The 13,019-nt window shown below is 36.6% G+C and overlaps 2 protein-coding genes across 2 annotated transcripts; both read left to right on the plus strand.

Moving 5' to 3' along the window:
* The first annotated feature begins 5,695 nt into the window (after nucleotides 1-5,695).
* On the plus strand, nucleotides 5,696-8,812 carry LOC109123183 (uncharacterized). The gene is made up of 2 exons (XM_019222140.2): nucleotides 5,696-5,938; nucleotides 7,994-8,812. Exons 1-2 carry the CDS (start codon nucleotides 5,922-5,924, stop codon nucleotides 8,502-8,504), a joined length of 528 nt encoding a protein of 175 aa, XP_019077685.1. The 5' UTR covers nucleotides 5,696-5,921; the 3' UTR covers nucleotides 8,505-8,812.
* Nucleotides 8,813-10,040: 1,228 nt separating this feature from the next.
* Nucleotides 10,041-11,643, plus strand: LOC100244388 (uncharacterized). Its single transcript, XM_010657001.3, has one exon. It carries the CDS (start codon nucleotides 11,013-11,015, stop codon nucleotides 11,547-11,549), a length of 537 nt encoding a protein of 178 aa, XP_010655303.1. The 5' UTR covers nucleotides 10,041-11,012; the 3' UTR covers nucleotides 11,550-11,643.
* The last annotated feature ends 1,376 nt before the right edge of the window (nucleotides 11,644-13,019 follow it).

Genomic DNA, 13,019 nt, shown 5'->3' on the forward strand with positions numbered 1-13,019 from the left:
TAGAAAAAAATAATGAGAATTGAATAAAATAATTGCAGCTAAAGTTAAAAGTCAAGTGTGGTGCTCCAAACATCCATAAGCTTCTTGACGTAAAGTGTGAAATCTAAGAACTTAATGGCAAAAACTTTTACATCTAGGTACTAATGAACCCTTCACCAAGGGTGGTAAGGAAGGTCTTTTAGTAGGGGTGATTTTTAGAGTTTTTTAGGGGAAATTTTGGGCCTTATACCTTGGAATGTTGGATTTTGAACAAATGACTGATGACGGAACTTGGACAAGGCAAATTTCCTAATCAAATATGTTTTTATAAGTTGAGCATCGTTAGTGTCAATGAGTAGGTTTGTTACGTGTAATCGGAGAAGGCATTCGGTTGATGAGATAAACTGCAACTTTAAAGGCTGAGGACCAATATTTGAGTGGCCTGAAAGCATGATGAAGCAAAGTAAGAGCATTTTTAACAATATGAAAATGTTTGCACTCAGTTGTACCAACATGTTCAGGAGTATGAGGACGGGATTTGAAGTGTTGTATTCCAACTCAAGAGAGGAAATGGCTAAGACCAGTGGCTTCGCCACTTCCATACATATAGATGGTTTGAATCGTTGTATAAAAGTAACGTTCAACAAGAGATTGAAACTGTTAAAAAACATGAGTGACATAAAGTTTATTTTTGAGCAAATAAAGCCATGTATATTTTGTAAAGTAATCCACAAAAATGACATACTAATGATAATTATCAAAAGAAACAAGAGGAGCAGGTTCCCAAACATCCATAAAGAGAGTTTCTAGAGGTCTAGAACAATTTAACAAAGAGATGCCAAAAGGGAGTTTATGGCTTTTATTACAAAAACATGCATTACAAGAATTAGGAGAAAAACTAGATTTAGACAATGATAGTTTATAAGAAGCAATGATCAGATGAAGAATTTTGGAGGATGGGTGGCCAAGACAACCATGCTAGAGGTTAACATTTGGAGAGAGAGGATTTGTCATGGTTGTCGAGTGAGCTGAGGGTTGTGGTAAGAGATTGATTCGCTCACTAAAGTTTGCCATTCATACATGTTTCCTCTACTTTGACCTTACACCAAGGATGCCCCCACAGTTAGATCCTTCACAAGTAAGAAATTAGGGAAAAATTCAATTGAGGTGTTATTATGAGAGCAAAATTGAGAAACAGAAAGAAGATTTTTCTTGACGTTAGGAGCACACAAAACATTATTCAGTTTGAAAGTGGAGTCACAAGATTTAAGAGTAGTGAATCCTATATGAGTAATAGGGATGTTATTACCATCTCCAACCATAATATCTTCATTACCACAGTACTCAGAGTGAATTGAAAGGTTCTATAAGTCTTAGGTGATATGGTGAGAGGCCCCTGAGTCAACTATCCAGCCTGCTTGATTACCCGGATTCTCATGAGTTGTGTAGTTGACTTGTGGTCAGGTGAAAGGTGGGGGGTGTGATCGGCACACTTTGGCAACATGACCAAGTTTGTCACATAACTGGAAACCCACTCGAGAGTCCTTGTTGAAGGGAGGTCACCAATTCTGATTTGACTAGTCGGACGAGAATCCTTGACCATATGAGTTGTTGGAGTAATTTTTGTTTCCACGGTTTCCATAAGAATTCTGTTGAAATTAATTGTTGTTGTTCCAATTGTAGCCATTGTTGTTTCTATATATATTGAGTCGTGATGAGGGTGTCAACTTTTGTTGGATTTCGACGCTTAAGACTAAATTCATAGTCTAAAAGCTTCTCTACTAATCCTTCAAATGAGATGGGTGACTCTCTGGCATGTAAGGCGGCTTTATGCTCTTTGTAGTGATTAGTGAGACCATTGAGCGTGCGAACCACGATTTCTCTATCACACAAATTATGCCCAATCATAGCAAGATCATCAATAATGGTTTTAATGGATTGCATGAACTCATAAATGCTTTTACCTTCTTGACTAACCTTGGTGAGAGAGTCAATCAGACCAACCATCTGAGTATTGAATTTGTTGGCATATATAGGTAGTTTTGAGTTTGTTCCAGACCTCCTCAACGTTTCTGTACCGTGACACAAGTGGCCCCATTGGTCCAATAACAACAATCTGGATGACAAAGAGTAGTAGTCAATCTTGACGAATCCAATTTTTGTACTTTGGATCATCAGCTAGTGGGCATCGATAAGTTCCATCCACAAATCCCATGAAATCATATCCGAGGAAGAGATTTGTCATTTGCGAGCTCAACATTGAATAGTGTCCTCCTTCTATAGTTTTTGAGGAATGAGTGTGACTGTATTGATTGAAATAACTTGTGAAGAGAAATGGGTTGAAGAAGGATTTGTACTACTAGACATAATCGTCGCTTTACTTGATTCAGTCATGATTGAGAGTTTAGACGAGATGAGGATGGAGCTCTGATACCATAAACAAACAAAGCAAGTTGAATGCAATGTTGTGTATTTGATTTTAAGTGATACAAGGCTTTATACAGTTGAAGTGCCTAATTAGATAAAAGGAAATTTATCCTAGAGATTGACTAAATATACACGTAATTGAATAGTGAATATTATATACTAATTACAAAATAAATTACAGAATAAGTATGAGATTATTTCCGTATATTCAATGAGGAGATTATGACTTAACAGAAGGAGAAATGAACGGTGTTGACCTATCCGAGTCAATATTGGTACTAAATGCTATATTATATATAAAATAAAATGTGTGAATAGCTGTATCGACAAGGTCAGTTAACTAATTTGTATTATGTGGCAGACATTGGATTTGAGTTTCTATAGAATGCCAAGCATCATGTTAGACGTGACACACAAAGCCAAGGAGAAGAAGAAGCAAGCACCAGAGAACCAGTTATGGATATCAATGTGTTGAGTTTATGTCCACAAATTCGATTAATTTGTACTAGCTGTGTATGATTATGTGGCTAGCATTGGATTTGACTTTGTATAAAATTCCAAGTATGAGATTACACATGCCACATACAAAGCCAAAGGGGAGAAGAACCAAGCACTAGAGAAACAGATTGTAACAACATGTTCTCAACTGTATAAAAATTGTCCGTTTTGGACTCAAAGGGACCCTCACAACTTTAAAATACATATATAGGGTTACGAGGAATCTATACTTATATATATAGCGCCAAGAACTTTTCTTTTTATCCGTTGTATTCCACGGGATTGTGGGGCTAAACAGACGAACACCTCTACGGGACCAAACAAACCCTTACATTGAGTTCAAAGATCGGTTCTGATACCATTTGTAACGACTCGCTCTCAACCATGCCTCTGATATCATTTGTAACGATCCGCTCCCAATCATATAGATTGAACAATATTTACACGGTTGGAGCGGGTCGTTACACTAATAATGACTGATGATCAAAAGTATATATATATCTCATGCTCCTTTAACAACAAGGATAATAGACAAAAACCCCTTTGCAACAGGCTTCCTTTAATTGGTAGCTCCTCAAATTTAGGTGGCAACATGCAGTAATTAAGGAGCTTTGGCGGGTGGCTTCGCCATAGAATTTTTTTTTTTTATTCCTTTATCTCGAATTTCATGAAGAAACTAACTATAATCTATTATTATAAATATCGGGCACCATAATTTGGTGCTGCGTAGGCATAGAAAGCATAAGCCTGGCCTTTCCGAGAAAAGATTAGATACTTTGTTACAGTGCTAAAATTTTACCTTTTGCTACATAGATGAAGGGATACCTTCTTTTTTTCCATTAGGACTTGAGTCTGGAACTTCCCACATCCCCTCCTAATCCTTTACCATCTAACTCACGGCTGAATTGCAACCACTTTGTTACAGCAAAGCTACAAGTGCTTGCACTTCACCACTAGTTATATATATTAAGTGGTTTCAATCAACTACTATTTTGTTTTTATTTTTATCATTGAGACTCCAAAATGGAACTTTTCACATACCCACCTACGGGACAAAACAGGTTAATTTTGTAAAAAGTTTTCATGGTACTCTCAAAACCTCCTTTTTCCTTTTCTTTTTTCCAAAAAATAAGGCTATATTTGTAAAGAACTCAAGGATGTCCTCATTTGAGTTTATCTAGAAATGAATTACAGGTATGAAAAAATTTTAAAACCCATGTTAAAAATCTAAGGTTGTGTTTACAGAAAATGTGAAAGAAAGAAAACAGAGAGAAAAAATAAAAAGTGAAGGAAAATAGAAAAATATAGGTTTAAAATCTACAAATTATTTTTATGTACTCTTTAAACTAATTTTACTTATTTCATTTTATTATATAAAGATTAAATCATTTGAATATATATAATTTTTTGATAAATTTTAATTATATTTAATTTTTTTCTATTTATGACGAAATCAAACACAAAAAAACTATTTTTGAAATATTTTTTTATTTAGTATTTCTTTGGAACCAAATATAATCTAAAAAATTAGACTTACACTTTAGGTGTTTTGTTCATGAATGACCTTTTTTTCACCGAAAAGACTTTTCAAATACTTATTTTAGTTTCTGTTTAAATAGTAGTTGATTCTTCATAGAAGTGCTTCTGATAAAAATTAAGATTATGGATAAAAAAGCTAGAAGCTAATTGAAATCCTATGATTTATTATGGATAAAAGACTTTTCAAAGCGATTGATTATATGATTTATTTATTAATGACATGGCTGCAATAATCGAAATCCTTGGAAATAAATATGCTAAGCCAAAGATACTATCGCGATAAGCATAATCCATGTAAAAGAAACTAAAAACAATACCAAGGACGTGATCACAATGATCAAAATCCATGGAACTAGAGAAAGAAAACTAAAGATGCGGTCGGTATTATTGAAATCCATAAAACTGAATAAGGAAAAAAGCCAAGAACACAGTCACAATGACCAGAATCCATGGAAATGAAAAGGAAAGCCAGAAGGGTAGTTGGAATGATCAAAATCCATGGAACTGAGAAAGGAAGGCCGTGGACATAGTATGACCGAAATCCATGAAAATAAAAAATGAATGTCAACGACACGATCGCGATAACACAAATCCATGAAACTAAAAAAGAAAAGAAAAACACAAGGACATAGTCATGATTATTAGAATTCATGGAACCAAAAAAGGAAGGCTAAGAATGTGGTCACAAGGATTGAAATCTATGGAAGTAGAAAAAAAAAGGACGAAGAACACGGTCAGAATGAATGAACTCTATGGAACTAAGAAAGTACACCCAAAAAAGTGATCCTAATGACTAACTAGGATTCGTGGAAATGTAAAGGGAATTTTTAGAAAAAGCATTTGTAAAGTATCAATCTATGAATAAAAATCTAGTGATTCTCTAAATTATTAAATTTGAAACTTTGCCAAACTTTTAATTTTTACTTCCAAGTGTTAGCTAACTCTACTAATCTTCTCAGAATTACTCCCATGCATGTACTTTCAAAGGAAGAATAAACTTATTTGTTGTACATAATCGCTTCTACCAGTTCACACTGTCCTTTTCTTTTCGAACTTTAAATCGCCATCAAACTCACTTGGAGTCAATATCGGTACTAAATGCTATATTGAATAGCTGTATCCACAAGATCAGTTGATTAATTTGTATTATGTGGCAGGCATTGGATTTGAGTTTCTAATGAATGCCAAGCATCGTGTTACGCATATATGACATACAAAGCCATGAAGGAGAAGAAGAAGCAAGCACCAGTCAACCAGCTATGGATGACAAATCCAAGAAGAAGCAGGAAGCACCAGACAACCAGTTATGGATATCAACGTGTTGAGTTTATGCCCACAAATTCGAGTAATTTGTACTGGTTGTGTATGATTATGTGGCTAGCATTGGATTTGAATTTCTACAAAATCCCAAGCATGAAGCTACACATGCCACATACAAAGCCAAGGAGGAGAAGAACCAAGCACCAGAGAACCAGAAAATGCCTGGTGATCAACAGTATGTATCTCTCTCTCTCTCTCTCATGTTCTTTTATCTAAAATTTTAGTATTACACACTTAATTCTTTTTTTCCATGCATGTACTCTTAATGTTTTCAAGGATAACAGACAAAACCCCTTTGCTTCAGGCAATCTTTAATTGTTGGCTCCTCAGGTTCAGGTGGCAACGAGAAGTAAGGAGCTTTGGGGGGTGGCCTTGCCATAGAAAATTTTACCTTTTTTTATTCCCTTTATCTTGAACTTCATGAAGAAACTAATTATAATCTATTATTATAAACATCAGGCACCATAGTTTGGTGCTGCGTAGGCATAGAAAGCATAAGCCTCTCACCTTAAGCAGACCAGAGCAAGGAGTAGGCCTTTCCGAAAAAAGATTAGATACTTTTTTAGAGTACTAAAATCCTACCTTTTGCTACATAGATCAAGGGATACCTTCTTTTTTTCCATTAGGACTTGAGTCTGGAACTTCCCACATAGAAGTATTGCAAGCACTTTGTTAAGGAAACTTCCCACATCCCCTCCTAACCCTTTACCATCTAACTTACAGCTGAATTGCAACCACTTTGTTTTTATTTTTATTCTACTCTCTTTATCATAGAGACTCCAAAATGGAACTTTCCACATGCCCACCCATGGGACAAAACAGGTTAATTTTTTAAAAATCCCTTCATATTACTCCCAAAACCTCTTTTTTTTTCCCCCCAAAAAATAAGGCTATTTTTGTAAAGAACTCAACGGTGTCGTCACTTGAGTTTATCTAGGAATGGCTCTTAAAGGGTTAGAAGAGCTTCTTAATTCTTCAAAATAACCTTTCTTAGCAAATAAAAGGTTTGACAAAATTTTGAAACCACTACTACATAAAGTTATGTTTGGTCCCTAGACAATTTGAGAAAAAATCTATAAAAAAATAAAAAGGAAAATATAGAAAAAAAATGAAAAAAAATAAAAAATAAGTTTTAACTTAATAAATTATTTTTATATACTTTTTTAAACTCATTTTACTTATTTCCTTTTATTATATAAAAATTAAATAATTTAAATATATATAATTTTTTCATGACGAAACCAAACATGAGTAAACCATTTTTTTTCTTTTCTTAATACTTTTCAAAAACCAAATATGACCTAAAGAATGTGACTTACACTTGTAGGTGTTTTTTTTTCATGAATGACCTTTTTTCCACCAAAAAGACTTTTCAAATACTTATTTTAATTTTTATTTAAATAGTAATTGATTCTTCATAGAAGTACTTCTTGATAAAAATTAATATTAGGGATATAATCACTTTAACAACTTTGTTGTAGTATGTGGCTCATATTTGAGCGAAAAGATATATGGAGAAAAAGGGGCGAAATGTCGGAGCGAAGTGGAGTGGAACGAGAGTATAGTGAAGTGGAATGGAGCGGAATTGTTCAAGGGTATTGTTGTGGGGTAAACGATAGGTTGGGGGGGTGCGGGGGGCAACACCCCCCACAGTATGGTTCAGGGGTATTTTTGGAATTTCATTCATAAGGGTTAGTATAAATACCCTTTTATGTAACCCTAATTTTAATATTGTGAATATCCTCTTTCCTTGTTCCCGTAGACGTAGGCAATTAACCAAATCATGTTAAATCTCCGTGTTCTTTCTTTTTTTTCTATTTTTTGCCATTAATCATTGCACCAATTCCAACAAACTTCTTCCAATTAGCTCCCTTTATACCTTCCTTCCAAAACTTTATATGAGCCTTGAGCTTTTACAAAATCCTCTCACTGGGTATCTCCACTTGTACTGAATGCATATATGCCAGAAACACCAACCCAAAACAACTACCTCCATGAGTATAGTTTACTAGCGGTGTACCATGGTGGTGGACATTGGATTTGAATCTTTTTATAATTCAAAATCTGGTGCTAGACACACATGCCAGTGTACTTAGCCAAGAGAAAAAGAATAATCACCATAATATCAGCCAAGGAAGGATAAGCTCTCTCTCTCTCTCTCGTATTTTTTCTTCTACACATTTCTGAGTTTTATAATGTTAGGCACTGATCCTTCCCATGTAACCGGTAGGTCATCAGAGATATCAAATATTACAAAAAGTTTCAAGGATGGATTAGACGATGTTATTCATGTGAACGCACTCTTCACCTCAGCAGTCTTCACTGGATTATCATTTTCCAGCTCAACTCCAACCCTTGAGACCAGAGAGGAGTGTAAGCCGGGCGTGGGGATTGAAAAATGGCTGGTGATATTCGAAATTATACCATTTGGCTTTTTCCTTGTATCCAGCCTGCTAGGCAAGGCACTGAAGATTCAGCTCCATATCATTAAGAACTCCAACTTCATACAAAATATATGCCGTGCGATGATGGTATTATGCGCTGCTTGTAGTATTCTTGGCTCTGTCTTCCTATTCCTTGCAATGATCAATGTCCTCCAGATGAGGTTAGGGAAGTTAACCTGCAAGGGGAATGTGTGGATTGGAGCTGGTTCACTGATTATTCTTTACTTTCTTGCTCTGGTGTTCTGGGTACCCTCGCTTGTATATGTTCAAATCATTTCCTGGGATATAGAATTCTAAACCCTCCGATAAAAAGGATGTGACCCTGCTTCCAAAGTCGTGGACTAAGCTCAAGAGTAGTAATTTGTAATACACCTAGTAGTAGTCCTCAACTGGTGAGACTCCGGTGATTAATAGTGCTATCAGCTTGTCTATGTTTGCTATGTTTTGTATGCTTGGAATCCTTGAAGTATGGTTTGAAAGTGACAGTCCATGTCTTAGCCTAATTCCAATGCTTGGAAATTCATGGACTAAGCTAAAGAGTAGTTATTTGTAATACACCTAGTAGTAGTCCTCAACTGGTGAGACTCCGGTGATTATTAGTGCTATGTGGAGGCTTCAATATATTCATAAATTACTACAAAATATAAAGAGAACAAAATTACAGAGTCACACACATAAGATTTTAATGTATCACATAGACACGTAAGATTTTAATGTGTCACTCAATCATGTCTACATCTACGAATGATAGATAATTATTTCACTGTGGATCAAGAAATATTATAGAGAATGAAAGAAAAAAAGACATTGAACTCTAAAATATCTCATATTTCACTAATTCTTAGCTAATATAAATAGAGAAATATTATAGAACAAAAAAGAAATATAATTATTTAACTCTAAACTCTAATCCTTATTCCACTCAGTGTTTCTTTCTCTTCCCCGTCTCTTTATTTACTACAAATTGCCTTCATTATAATCTGTTTCATTTCATAACTTTTTACTTTTATGACTAAAGCATTAATAGCTAGAGTGTAATTTTCTTATTTAATATGTTTTTTTTTTATTTTTAAAAGGAAATGTCAATGTATAAAATACTATAGTACTCTTTATAGAAAGGGATGCATGTCAGATAGGAACTGAAGATACTTTTCAATGAGATTGTACAACTTTGTTTACATGAACTCGGTCTTTATATGAGCATTTCTCTCAATGCCAAAGAGGAGTGTAAGCCAAGCATCAAGGTTGCAAAGAGGTTGATGATATTTGGAGTGTGTTTGACAATGATTTTAAGGAATGTTTTTAATATTTTTTAATACTTGAAACATAAAAATTTTTAAATATTAAAAAAATTAGAAACACTTCTTAAAATAATTGTCAAACTCGTATTCTTGATATTACATCATTAAGTGTCATTTGAATGTACTTGTTTTTTCTTTCTAAAAAACAGAAAAGGGTAAGTGTAGACCCCCATGTGGGGCTCATTTTCATGCGGCTTGTTTTGCCAGGTGGAGGGCTCTTTTGAGAGCCACCTGCTGCCTCAAGATTGGTCTTCATAGAATCACAATAGTGGATTTGAGATGCAATAAAATTGTGACATCTGTCAAGGAAAATCAGGGGAGCGTGTTTTCGGTTATAGGCAATAGGCTGTTGTCTGGAGAAGGGGGTGATGAGGAGGGAAGTTAGCTTGGGAGGCAAGTTTGGCTAGGGACGGAAGCAGACTGGAGGGGTGAGGTTTTTCTGGGGGGGGAAAGTTTGAGAGAAAGAGGCAAAGTTGCAGAGCATTTTTTTTTAAGAAGAGATAGCTTAATGAGAAAGACTAAAGGGAACAGAGTTTAAGCTTGAGAGGGGGGAGGCAACTAAGCTAAAAAGGCGGAGAGGTAAGCTGTGAGCAGAAAAAAACCAGAGGGAGAAGACAGGAAAGGTATGACTGCCATGGATCCTTCGATTTTCTTTATCAGTAAACAGTCTCATTCCCTTTTCTTGATATTTTCTGTGGATTGCTCGATTATACGTTCAGTTTATGGTTCATGTTTGATTCATGGATTTATTGTGGCTATCTCGTCTATTTTCCTTGGGATGATTTGAGAATAACATAGCTCTGTTTTAGTTTCACTATGCATCATATAGGAGTCTTGTTTTGTTCTTATCTCCATGGGACGCATTCTAGTTCACTCACCTACAGCCAAGCCTGTTGATCTAAACATGAAACATGGTTTTGGGTTGTCTTATTTGTTTCATTGGTGTGTGCTCTGTTTCGTTTTCCCATTCCCCTGTTCTTGGTATCCTACCTTCTTGTACATCAGGTTGTACATCCCTACCTGAGGGAGCCAGGTAATGCTATCACAGAACGTAGCTCGTGAATGTTGAGGATCAATAAAGCTCCTCCAGATGGTTTGGGTTTGCGCAAAGATCTTGGATAGGAAAGAAGCAGGGTAATGCTGAAGCTGTATCTTGTGAAAATACTACAGTTATGGTTGATCTGGATCAGTTTGTTACTAAGGATGTTATACCGATCAATGAGAAAGAAGTTGGTGCTCTTCCAGTCATGGCAATGAAGCTCTCTGTCACACCTATTGTTCACACTGCAGCGCAATGCACGATCGTATCTGACCATCTTACACTTGTTGAAGATTTGGAGCATTCTGTTACGCAGATTCTTGGTGGTCTATGCTATTGATGGATCTGGAGTTGCTCTAGTTGTTGCTTGAATATCTAAGGAAGCGAGTCGTTCACTTTGTTCGATCCATCTCGTGCGCTAAGCCGAAGCAATAAGCGACGGCGAAGACACTGATCTTTGTAGTCATGGCTTTTATACTGGTTTCGTCGACGCTCGGGAGCTCAGATGTTCCGTTCATTGTGACCCACAAGAAGGCCTCTCTCACCAGGCTCAAGTCCGGTGACAAGCGAGTCTCTGTGTCCATCGACATCTGCAATCAAGGACCCACGACCGCGTATGATGTAAGTCTCACTGATGATAGCTGGTCACAAGATGTATTTAATGTTGTCAGTGGCAACACTTCAACATCATGGGAAAGGCTTGATGTCGGTGGTCTTCTATCACATGCTTTTGAATTGGAGTCCAAAATGGAAGGAATGTTTTATGGTGCACCAGCAGTCATTACGTTCCACATCCCTACCACGGCTGCTCTGCAGGAGGCATATTCAACTCCAATATTGCCTTCAGATATCCTTGCAGTGAGACCTCCAGAGAAGAAGTTTGAGTGGGCTAAGAGGTTGTTGGCAAAATATGGGTCCCAAATCTCTGTGATCTCCATTGTGTATCTGGTCGCTAGTCCATCAAAATCCGGTGCTGGGAAAGGAAGCAAGAAGAAGAGTTAACCATTCAAGCTGGAAAACAAAACAATTGGGTAGCATATATGTGATTGGGTTGGGCAAAAAGTATCCCCTATCATGACTGTTGTCGCCTCGCGTATCCTGTGGTCCACATTGCTGCTAGATGGATGGACACGCGATTCTCAACACACAAAGGGTTCTTGATTCAGTGGTTGTACCTGCAAAAGGCATCCGGACAGGGTGTCCGGACACACCCTCCGATGGTTTTGTTAGCCATGGTAAGAGAGAGATATAAATCAGTTGGCCTTTTACTAGGTCTCAAGAGGTTACCAGGGGATCTCCCTTCTTCATGTGAAGGCATATATATATATACAGCTTCAGGGGTACTGTTCCTCTTGATTCATTCCCAGCAGCGGCAGTGGCAATGGCACCATTTGATTCGGGGTTCGATCCCCGGCAACGGCGCCATTTGATTCGTGCCCACTTGGTGTCTCAGCTGATTCGTGTCCAGCTGGTGTTCCTTGATTGAGGGAGTAATCAACAAAATTTATAACCTATTACACCATATACTAGGGTAGCAAAGACAAAGCTACTATAGCATAGTGGCTCTAGGATCGTTCACTGGGATGGGTTTTCACTTTGCAAATGATATTAATTCAAAGCTGAATTGGTGTCTTTTCATTTCAAGGTTAGCTTTAAAAGAAAACATAAATATGTTTGAAAAAGGATTGGTTTTAAGCTAACCAAAAATAGTAACTGATTTTAACTACAAAGAAAAGATGTTTCTTGGAGTTCAGATCACTAGGCTCAGATTCCTCATACAAAAAGGGAGTTCCGGTCACTTGTTTCTTTTCCTCGCATTAGAGAATTAACATATAGTTAATTCTCTAACCGGTGTTGTACAGATGCTTTCCATTAATGGGTTCAAACATTAAATCCCTCTCACTGATGCACTTTGCACTGGCTCATACCTCTCACCTAGCACTTGCCATTCAAGGTGATCTTTAACCTTGGACTTCCCTTCTCAAGCTCGCAAGAGATAACTAATGGATGTCTCCTTGGAGTCCAAAAGCTTACCAAGTGTTGGCTATTGTAGAAAATCCTACCTTCAAACCACCTACCAAAGGCTCGCAAGGGGTAAACTAGTGCATCTTCATGGACGGAGATCACTTGCCTTACCAAGTGTTGGCCCAGGTGATTTAAAGGCGTTTTAAGTTAACTAAAAACATAGAAATCACTAACGGGTTACACTTTCTCTTCATTAAAAACTAAAACAACAAAACTTCCCAATTATGCATGTGGAAACTTACCCGGCTTTCCTCACTCCAAGAGACAAAAAGCTTAGCCTCTCATCCTCTGTGGAAAAATCCTCAGAGTTTGGTTGGCTAGAAAATGAAAAGAAATGAAAAATGAAAAATGAAAGAGAAGGAAAAACAGAGCAAGGCTCTGTATATTCTATATATTGATCGATGGATTACATATTACATATATGATGATGATACAGTGGATGCAAGG

The sequence above is a fragment of the Vitis vinifera genome, chromosome 9, assembly GCF_030704535.1.
Source record: "Vitis vinifera cultivar Pinot Noir 40024 chromosome 9, ASM3070453v1".
NCBI classification, from domain to species: domain Eukaryota; kingdom Viridiplantae; phylum Streptophyta; class Magnoliopsida; order Vitales; family Vitaceae; genus Vitis; species Vitis vinifera.